This window comes from Perognathus longimembris, chromosome 6 (assembly GCF_023159225.1).
Source record: "Perognathus longimembris pacificus isolate PPM17 chromosome 6, ASM2315922v1, whole genome shotgun sequence".
NCBI classification, from domain to species: Eukaryota; Metazoa; Chordata; class Mammalia; order Rodentia; family Heteromyidae; genus Perognathus; species Perognathus longimembris.
The window spans coordinates 70,283,070-70,293,935 of record NC_063166.1 but is presented as its reverse complement, the minus strand read 5'-3'; the positions used below and the strand labels follow the sequence as shown (position 1 = coordinate 70,293,935).

Genomic DNA, 10,866 nt, shown 5'->3' with positions numbered 1-10,866 from the left:
AGAAGAAATGATGAAGGTTCTACTTCAGGGCCTGGAGAGGAGTGAGAAGGAAGACGACTTGGGAGGGTCTCGGGGTTCAGTTTTTTGTTGTTGTTTTTTTGGCCAGTCCTAGGTCGTGAACTCAGGGCCTGAGCACTGTCCCTGGCTTCTTTTTTGCTCAAGGCTAGCACCCTGCCACTTGAGCCACAGCGCCACTTCTGGCCATTTTCTGTATATGTGGTGCTGAGGAATCGAACCCAGGGCCTCATGTATACGAGGCAAGCACTCTTGCCACTAGGCCATATTCCCAGCCCTCGGGGTTCAGTTATTGAAGCCGGTTGTGCTGCAAAGGCATTTGAGAGATCTCTGTAGCACAGAGCCATGGTCTAGTGCACCTCTCAAGTGAGGCACTTTGTGCACAGAATATTTAAATTTGGCATGATCTTTAGACTCACCTTGTACCAGATTCAGATAATGAAATTAGTCTGAGTTTTAAAGGAGGTCTGAACTGTCAGATCTAACATGTACCCAAGTGCAGCTTACACTATATATATTGATAATCCCTGGTAAATGGAGCTGTTGATCTTGCAAGATCATTTTTTTAGCCCAGCTATTTCTTTTTCTTTTTTTTTTTTTTTTTTTTTGGCCAGTCCTGGGCCTTGGACTCAGTGCCTGAGCACTGTCCCTGGCTTCTTCCCGCTCAAGGCTAGCACTCTGCCACTTGAGCCACAGCGCCGCTTCTGGCCGTTTTTTCTGTATATGTGGTGCTGGGGAATCGAACCTAGGGCCTCGTGTATCCGAGGCAGGCACTCTTGCCACTAGGCTATATCCCCAGCCCCCAGCTATTTCTTACTGTTGTAAAAATTTATGAAATGAGGGGCTGGGAATGTGGCTTAGTGGTAGAGTGCTTGCCTAGCATGCATGAAGCCCTGGGTTTGATTCCTCAGCACCACATAAACAGAAAAAGCCAGAGTGGTGCTGTGCTTCAAGAGGTAGAGTGCTAGCTTTGAGCAAAAAGAAGCCAGGGACAGTGCTCAGGCCCTGAGTCCCAAGCCCCAGGACTGCAAAAATAAAAAAATTATGAAATATTCTCTTTTTTAGGTTGAATGCAATTCTCGGCTCAACCCTATAAATACAACTTTGCTAAAGGTAATGTATCTTCCTCCATTGCCACCCACCTCCAAGTACATTATACATGCAACAAATTAGAATGTTTTCTACAATAGTTTCATAGAAAGAACCTTCACTGTCTATAATTTTCTCACTCTTTCTCCCTCTTTTAAAATAAATATTTTTAATCCTGATTATATTCTGATTGTAGAAAATACAGAACATAATGAATGTAAACGTTAAGCCAAATACAGTGCCTCATGTCTAATCCTAGCTATTCCAAAGGCTGAGATTGTAAGAGTCACAGTACAAAGCCAGCCCAACAAGAAAGTTCATAAGACCCCCTTCTCAACCTGTACCAGGACCTAATAGTTTATACCTGTCATTCCGGCTATGGCCGGAAGAATATAATAGATGTATAGGAAGTATATAATAGATGACTTTAGTCCAGGTGCTGGCAGAGGTAAAAAATGAGACCCTATCTCAAAACAACCAGCACAAAAAGTGTTTGGAAATGTGATGCCTAGCAAGTATGAGGCCTTGATTGCAAACACCAGTACCACCGAAAAGTTAACAAATAAATAATTGTTGGTAATTCAGCCTTCCACAGGTACCCTGTTGTACAATGTTTTGTTTGGACAGGATCATAGCATAGGGTATCCTGGAACTTGCTATATGCCCTTACAGGTCTTGAACTCATCCTCCTCCTTCCTTTATCTCCTGAGTGTTGGGATTACAGATATGGGCCACCACGTCCAGCTACCTATGCATTAATATCAGAGGATATCTACAGCCTATATTTGGTTTTCTGATGTTTTTGTCATTTTCCATGTGATTAAAATTTTTGTAGCCACTAATCAATGGATTATAACAATTAAGGCAATAGGTGGGAAATATTTATAAGCAATTCCTGCAATATTGATAATTAAGAATTTTCTTGTTGAGTGCAAGTAAACAGAGTACAAGTTGGTTACAAATACTAACTATTGGGCTAGTACCAACATTGTTTGCCTTTTATAGATACTACAGTAAACACATGCAAGTTTAATATTGTCTCAAGCAAGTTGGCCCCAGAATATTGCTGGCATCTTCAGGAAACTTCTACCTTGTCACCTGCACAGATTCAAATGCTGCTGTTTTGTTGCTTTCTGCTCTGGTTTTTCTCTCTTCAGTAAGCACCAGAGGCAACACAGTTCTAGGAACTTACCATGTGCTTAGTGCTATGACATCAAAGGCTCTGGTCTCCAGTTGATTGATGTGCTTGTCTATTATGAACAAAATGACTATGTATACTTTTTTTTTTTTTTTTTTTTTTTTTGGCCAGTCCTGGGCTTGGATTCAGGGCCTGAGCACTGTCCCTGGCTTCTTTTTGCTCAAGGCTAGCACTCTGCCACTTGAGCCACAGCGCCACTTCTGGCCATTTTCTGTATATGTGGTGCTGGGGAATTGAACCCAGGGCCTCGGAGGCAAGCACTCTTGCCACTAGGCCATATCCCCAGCCCACAAAATGACTATGGTTTCAATTTTTTTCACCCAGGTTTTAATTAGTATTCAAAAACACAAAAATTACTGGATGTTGTGATGCAGTTAGTAATGCAAGAAAGTCAGGGGACAGAGAGATAGGATCTCAGTTCAGATTTTTGCTACCTCAGGCAAAAAAAAAAAAAGGTGGGGCTGGGGATATAGCCTAGTGGCAAGAGTGCCTGCCTCGGATACACGAGGCCCTAGGTTCGATTCCCCAGCACCACATATACAGAAAACGGCCAGAAGCGGCGCTGTGGCTCAAGTGGCAGAGTGCTAGCCTTGAGCGGGAAGAAGCCAGGGACAGTGCTCAGGCCCTGAGTCCAAGGCCCAGGACTGGCCAAAAAAAAAAAAAAAAAAAAAAAAAGAGTTCAAGTCTAGCTTGGTCCGTATAGCAAGACCCCTTCGCAAAAAAAAAAAAAAAAAAAAAAAAGGTGATGAAACCCTATCTCAGTAAACAGATGGGACTTGGAAAGTGTAATTGGGATGATTGTAGTCTGAGGCTAATTTCAAACAAAAGGGAGATCCTGGGCTGGGGATATGGCCTAGTGGCAAGAGTGCTCGACTCATATACATGAAGCCCTGGGTTCAATTCCCCAGCACCACATATACAGAAAATGGTCAGAAGTGGCGCTGTGGCTCAAGTGGCAGAGTGCTAGCCTTAAGCAAAAAGAAACCAGTGACAGTGCTCAGGCCCTGAGTCCAAGGCCCAGGACTGGCCAAAAAAAAAAAGGGGAGACCCTGTTTGAAAAGGGTTGGGACTGTAGCTGAAATAATAGAGATTGACTAGCAAGATCAAGGCATTTACTTCAAACCACAGTACTGCCCTATCTACCCCCAAAAAAATGAATTACAAAAGAACAAAAATAAAAATGCTGAACTTGGGCTGGAATGTGGCTTAGTGGTAGAATGCTTGCTTAGTATGCTTGAAGCCCTGGGTTCAATTCCTCAGTACCACATACACAGAAAAAGCCAGAAGTGGCTCAAATGGTAAAGCACTAGTCTTGAGAAAAAAAAAAAAAAAAAAAGTACTGAACTCCATGCTAGGTTTAGATGAGGAATTTGGGGGCACACATGCCCATCCACAGTTTTTCCCAGTATTCTCTTTGCATATGGGAACTATTCAATGGTTCTATCAGACTTTAGTGCCTAACCTGCATGAATATATAGCCTTAGCTCATGTATCTATTTTATATTATCAGACTAAATATATCCCTATCATCTGTTGCCTAGATTTTCAAGACTGTAACCTCTTACTTCAAACTCTTACACCTTCTGTGGCATTCTCTCCTATTTAACTGTCCCCTTTCAAACCTGGTCATAATGCCAGTGAATTAAAATCATGAGATTCGTCTTTCTCAGAAAATGTCAGCTGGGTAGGATCTTCCATGGTCAATTATAAAAGCTGGAAGGAAAGAGGCTGGCTCCTACTTAGGCCCCATTCCTTAGGAGCAGGGTCAAAGGCAGACTAGCAAAAGATATCACACCTATGGCTGTTGGTTAGAAATACAGATTCTTGAACCTCACTCTGATCTATTCAGTTGAAATCACTGGGTCAGGAAGCTGGGAATGTGAGTTATACCAGGTAATTCCAATGCACACTAGGGGAGTGACCAGATCCAGCTAGCTAGGCCAGTGGCTGACCAGGCAGAATTCAGCCTTGACTCCTGACTGGATCACTCCTTTCTTTTTGTTTTGTCATGGAGTGAGGACAATGTAGACTTGAAGGGGACTTGAAGCTGGAGGACCACAAGTTCAAGTCCAGGCTAGACAACATAGTACAACTCTTTCTCTGTCTCTTCCCCAAAGAAGGAATTTTAGAATGGGATCTAAACTGGGCGCCAGTGACTCACAACTGTAATCCTAGCAACTTTGGAAACAGATCTGAAGATTACAGTTTGAAGTCAAACTGGGTAGAAAAGTCTGTGGGGCTCTTATCTCCAATTAACTTCCAAAAGTACCACAAGTACTCAAGTGGTAGAGTGCTAGCCTTGAGCAAAAGAAGCTTAGGGAAAGTGCCCAGGCCCTGAATCCAAGCACTAGGACTGGCAATAATAATGAACAATAATAATTTTTTAATGGGATCTAGAAAGAATGAAGCACTAAGAAGTTAGGGTAACACTACTTGAAGACTCTGAAAGTATTTAGAGGGATGCAGAGCCATGATTGAAACTAGTGGCTGAGTTTGCTGTCACCCAGAAAAGGTGTTATGTGGGCATGAAACCCAGACATACACAAGGCAGCTTGTGTGTGAATAAGCACTGAATTGTCGGGGCCTCTGAGGACCCCTTCTCCTCACTTCTCTGGAGGAGATGCTCAAATGTTGGGGTCTCTTCCCCCCTATCTCCTGGGGAAATGCCTGAACCTCGATTCTATGGAAGAAACTCCGCCCTACCCCTCATACCGGCAGAAGGAGTAAGGCGTGTCCTTACTGGATTGCTCTAGGCTGAAGTGGGATGCCGAAATCCCTTCCTCAGCCCCCCATAATGTGTCAGGAACCGCAGGACAAAGATAATGGGGAGACGGTTGGATGGTTGAATGAGTCTCAAAGGATTTAATTAGGAGGGGGGTTTATATAGCGGTAATGGCGGGAATGGGAAGGACTTAGGCCATTGGCTAAGCTGGGCTGCCCATCAGGTGATGTCATGAAACTTCCTTTGTGGGCTGGACAATCCCTATCATGGTGGCATGCACGTGTTTGCCCCCCAGGGGCGGGGGGCTTCTCTTCTGGTTGAGGCCGTAAGGTGGGAGGGACTCGCTGTTACACTGTCCCAGGGCTAGGGGAAGGACAGCGTCTCGCTCTTGGCGCCCTTCCCCCACCAAGGCCAAAACTGAGTCCCCAACACTGAATAACTCAGATTTCTACCTGAAAGGAACCTAAATTCAATTGTGCTCTTTTGAAAGGACTGGGGTATTCAGGACATTTCTTTTAATGTAAGTCCTGACTACTTATACATTTTTCCTCTTCTAGATGGCAGACTGTGGGGGGCTACCCCAAGTAGTTCAGGTAAGGAATTTTAAATACTACTTTGAAACACCTGTGCAGTACTATGCTCCTAGCTTTTACAAAGACTAATAATTTCTTTTTGTTTCATCTCCTCAGCCTGGGAAGCTCACCGAGGCCTTCAAGTACTTTTTGCAGGGAATGGGATACAGTGAGTAATATACAGCTTTTTACCTAGGAAAGATAGATAACAGGGCCAATTTGACACATGGGAGGGCACAATTAGCAAGGAATGAAGTCTGTGATAGTGAGCCCTGAAGTAGAGACCAAAATGTTTGTGGACATTCATTTATGCATATGTCTGAGATAAACTAAAGCATTTACCTGTGTCAGACAGTATATAGTCCTAACCGAAGAGGTGACTTTTTGATATGAGTCTCTTTTTATAGACAAGGAAACTGAGGCTTAAAGAGGTGAAGCATGTTTCCCAAGGCCACACATCAGCTGCAGAACCTGACTAAAATATTAGCAGTCTGACTCCAGAGTCCACATTTTACACTGAAGCCGTGGCTGTATTATGATTTGCATTTGAACTCAGCTGGGAATAACTCCCAGCCTAGAGAACCAAAGTAGAGACTCCTAAAGCAAAGGGAATGAAATCTGTTACTCCTAGGAGGTGAGCAGGCCTAGTATTTTAGAGCACACCCAACCATGTGTTTGTGTCCTGTGCTGCTGTCCTGGTCCCATAGATCAGAAGAGACCCCTGAGCTTTCTCATGTGTTACAGACAAACCATATTGGCTCCTCCCCTGGAGTTTTGTTTTTGTTTTTGTTTTTGTTTTTTGCCAGTCCTGGGCCTTGGACTCAGGGTTTGAGCACCATCCCTGGCTTCCCACTCAAGGCTAGCACTCTACCACCTGAGCCACAGCGCCCCTTCTGGCCGTTTTCCATATATGTGATGCTGGGGAATCGAACCAAGAGCTTCATGTGTAGGAGGCAAGCACTCTTGCCACTAGACCATATTCCCAGCCCCTCCCCTGGAGTTTTAAGAAGAAAATTCTCACTCATCTTTACCCAGCAAGATAATTCCACATATTTGGTATCATTGGATAAGGGCCATTGGTGAGCTACCTGGGCAGTTGCTCTGGGCAATTGGGCCCTGGGCGTACCCTGTACCTGCCGAGCAGACCCTGTGTGTTGTGTCTAGAGTGGCTGTGTTGTCCCGTCTATGAGCTACCAACCAAGCCCACAGCTATGGTCCTAGGGCTCCCTGGGAGGAGCAGGTGTCTCCTCCAAGCCTGTTCTCATACCTTTCCTAGGACACAGCAGGTCTTGCAGCCTGTCTCTGATCCAGAGCAAGGCAGGGGAACAACTGCCTCAGCTATTAAAGAGTGCTATCCAAGATGAGGCTGAAGCATCAGTCAGTGCCACCTCCTCTCTGGGACCTCAAAAGGAACTTTGATCCCTGTTGTAGTTTCTGTCAGCATCTACTAGGCAGCTGAGGTTGCCTCTGGCCCTGTCAGGCCACTAACCTGCCTTTTCCTGTGTCCATCCTGCTTCCAGTCCCGTATGTGCAGCTCAGTCACCTCAGCACCGAGTCAGGTACCTTCCTCTGTGCTGACCCCACCCACTCCCAGCCATGCTCTCCTGGCTGCATTGGCTGCCTGCAGCATGTCCGCCGTTTTCCTGTGCAGTGAGAGCCCGATAGAACAGGGCTGGCTTCTTGTGCTCCAAGAGCTGAGCCTCCAGGTCCAGCCAAGTCCTCCAGAAGGAGGAAAGGAACAGGTCAATGCCCAGTCCTCCTTTTTTCCCTAGATCCAGATTCACAACAGCAGCTTTGAGGCAAGGTAGGCAAGGACTCTCTACCACCTCCATCTCCTCCTAGAAGCAAGGCCCAGGCAGGAACTAAAGGACAGCCTTGGCTATTTTTTTTTCCAGTCCTAGGACTTGAACTCAAGGCTGGGGCTCTGTCCCTGAGCTTTTTGCCCAAGGCTAGTTCTCTGTCATTTGACCACAGCGCTACTTCTGCCTTTTTCTGAGTAGTTTATTGGAGATAAGAATCTCATGGAGTTGCCTGCCTTGGCTGGCTTCAAACTGTGATCCTTAGATCTCAGCCTACTGAGTAGCTAGGATTACAGATGTGAGCCATCAGCACCTGGCAGCCTTGACTCTTAAGTAGAAAAAAGTGCCTATGCTCAGAAAATTCCACACATGCATGTTTGGCACCCAGATTTTCAGTGACAGCTGTGGGAATGGCAACTGCGTCAGCACAGAAGGCTGGGAGACGAGGCAGTGTCTCGATCAAACTGGAAAGATCCTTAGGGTCATGGAAGTTTAACCGATAGAACTAAGTCTGAATTCAGCAGCTGCAGAGTTCTCTTGTAGGCTAGAGCACCCTGTGCCTCATCCCTGCATGGAGATCCGCTCCAGGCCACATGCCCTCCCCCACACCCTGGCCTTCCTCACTTCTCCTTCCAGATGGCAGAGGTGGCCTGTGACATAGATGGTAGTCTCGTTGTATCGGGCTGGCACTGTGTGTGTGAAACACCTTCATACTTGTGTGGTTTGTCCTTCCTTTCTGTTTAGTGTTGTGCATGCACTACAGGTTTGGGTGACCTCTACTGGTTCCCAAATCTTCCTTTCTAATCACTGTATGAGTGGCATGGGCACAGCTAAGAGTCTGTCCTCTTGACTTAGGGCTTTCCCTTCCCTCTGCTGTGGATTAGAATCAGCTAAGATTCCAAGCAGATGCAGAGCATCAAAACAGCCTTGCCTTCAGTCACTCAGATAGAGCAGACACTGCCACATGGGGGTGCTCTATCTTGTCCTGGGTGTCATCTCAGGGGGGGCTGGGGAAACTAAACAGAAAGTCTTTGGTGAAACTTGCAGATTCACTGAGCTTTGCTAGGCTCCTTCTTCTAGTTCTCTTGGTTTTTGTTACAGTACCATCTGCTAGCATGACCCGGCTTGCACGATCACGAACACATTCGACCTCAAGTAGCCTCGGTTCTGGAGAAAGTCCCTTCAGCAGGTCTGTCATCAGCAATCAGTCAGATGGAACTCAAGAATCCTGTGAGTCCCCTGATGCCCTGGACAGACATCAGACCATGGAAGTGTCCTGCTGAGCAGTTGCGCACCCCCCTCCCCCCCGGACATGCAAGTTCCCTTCTTCAGATGACCACTCCATAAACTCTTCATCCCCTCAACTGGACTCCACTGTCCTTCACACATGCATGGCCACTGACCCTCATGAGTAGCCTGGATTTATCATTCTCTACCCACACACCCCTTTTTGTATGTACCAAGAACCACAACCAGACCATTCTGGTAACATTCCAACATCTCTAGCTGAGCCAAGCTCCATATCTTCTCATGCCAGCTTTTCCCTGTGCTTTCCCAATTATGTATCTGATAAGATTCTTTAACCCCGATCCATATGTGTGCAAGCACTGTGTCTGTTTATGTGTGCATAGTTCTGTGATTTTAGATATGCTTCCTATAGTGCTTCTGCAGAAACAAAAAGGGACTTTCTTTTTTTGTATTTTCAATGGTGTTTTTAAGGGAAATGTGCAGAGCAGAATTCTAGGTGGAGCCAGCCACCAGATTCTTTTTGATTCCAAGTGGTCAACAGGATTTACAGAGGGATTTCAAGAGAGAACAGCTCTGAGCACCACTGATTACCTGGCAAGCAATAGAAGAGTTGCCTGTTCCAGAGAGATAGGCAGGCAAGGTGGCAGTCATCTCCTCTGTCCTAATGGACTCGTTTATGTCATTCTATAAATAAAAAAAAGGAATATGTCCTAGAGGAAACGGAAGAACAATGAGGTTCTTATGCAAGTTTCATGCAGATTTTCTCCAAAGAGACCTAATTGCTAGACTTCTCTGAGTCCAGGAGGTCGGGAACAAGAGCCCAACCTACTGTGCAGATCAAATTGGTGCTCTGTAGCATGTGATACCACTTAGCAGATGTCCACACATCTCAGGAAGTGCCCCCTGGCTGCTGATGGACAGTGGTTTTCATAAAGGCAGTCCCATAAAAGGCAAGCTATGGCGGAAAAACTACATCCATGATGGGGAGATGAGAGAAGCGGAAGAGGAAGAGCCATTAACAGAGTCTCATATTCATTAAGTGTTGCCTTGATTTCAGCAAGTCAGTGGAAGCTAGAGTAAATCCATATGAAACCTGTTTCTGAGAAATGTTAATGCATTGTGAAGGGCAGGCCCATCCAGGTTTAATTGTTTTCAGCCCCCAGTCTACTGTAGGTGAGGGGGTTCCTTCAGCCATGGAGAACTTCTGGGAGAAAGGTGAAAGCATCTGCAGGCCAGCTGCCTCAGCTCAAGGACCCAGCTCTTGAGAACGTCAGGATGTGAGCACAGAGTTTCACAGTTCTGAATCTTGCAGACAGACTTTTCAGATGCATAGTTTGCTTTCTGCTCAGATAAGGAATGTGTCACTCTGTCAGACTATGACTTTTTACAGATTATTAAATAAAGCTGTATATGTCTCATTGTTACATGACTGCTAGTGTTATTTCTCCTAAGTACTCTCGGCTCCAGGAGGGTCTGAGTTACCATTGCTAGCTCTGTACTGCTCTATTTAGTCTGTGATCACTTATCCTCATGGAGACACTGTTCATTTATAGTGGGAAAATGAAGCTTAAATATAAATCATTTGTCCAAGAACACAGCCAGTAAACCCATATTGCACTGAATCTCTTGTCTGTGTGGCATGCCTGGGTTCCTCTTAAGTCAGTTATGAGAAGCTTGGTACCATTGGCTCACACCTGTTGTCCTAGAGGCTAAGACCTGAGGATTCTGGTTCAAAGCCAGCACAGTCAGGAACGTCCTAAAACTGTTATCTCCAATTTTCCACTAAGAGCATCACCATCCTCAAGTGTAAAAGATAAGGGACAGCACCCAAGCCGAGTTCATGATGCAATACCAGCACAAAAAATAAAATGAAAAGCTTGAGAATGCTTTAGCTAATGAAGGAAAAGCTGAGATTTTGGAAAGGTATTCCGCATTTCAGCTACATATTTCCCTAGAGTTTCTGGTCTCACATACAGTGTAATACTCTGCAACTATTTTCATGGGTTACTGTGACATCAGGCTGTATTTCCAGAGTAGCTGCAGTTACACATATTTAGAATAATCGTAGCTACTCAGGAGGCTGAGACCTGAGGATCATGGTTCAACACCAGTCCAGGCAGGAAGGTCCATGAGACTTAGCTCCAATTTACTACCAGAAAACTGAAAGTGGCACTGTGGTTCAAAGTGATAGAGTGCTAGCTTTGAGCAAAAAAAGCTCAGGGA

At 45.4% G+C, this 10,866-nt stretch overlaps 1 protein-coding gene across 2 annotated transcripts in view; it reads left to right on the top strand.

The window, feature by feature from the left end:
- The window catches only part of Ndrg3 (NDRG family member 3), a 66,194-nt gene extending 56,127 nt beyond the window's left edge, over window positions 1-10,067 (top strand). For both annotated transcript variants that reach the window (XM_048349142.1, XM_048349143.1), the window contains exons 13-16: window positions 1,081-1,128; window positions 5,582-5,617; window positions 5,714-5,765; window positions 8,497-10,067. In XM_048349142.1, coding sequence (XP_048205099.1) covers window positions 1,081-1,128; window positions 5,582-5,617; window positions 5,714-5,765; window positions 8,497-8,678 — 318 coding nt within the window. In that variant the 3' untranslated portion in view covers window positions 8,679-10,067. The remainder of the gene's footprint in view (window positions 1-1,080; window positions 1,129-5,581; window positions 5,618-5,713; window positions 5,766-8,496) is intronic.
- Window positions 10,068-10,866: the final 799 nt, after the last annotated feature.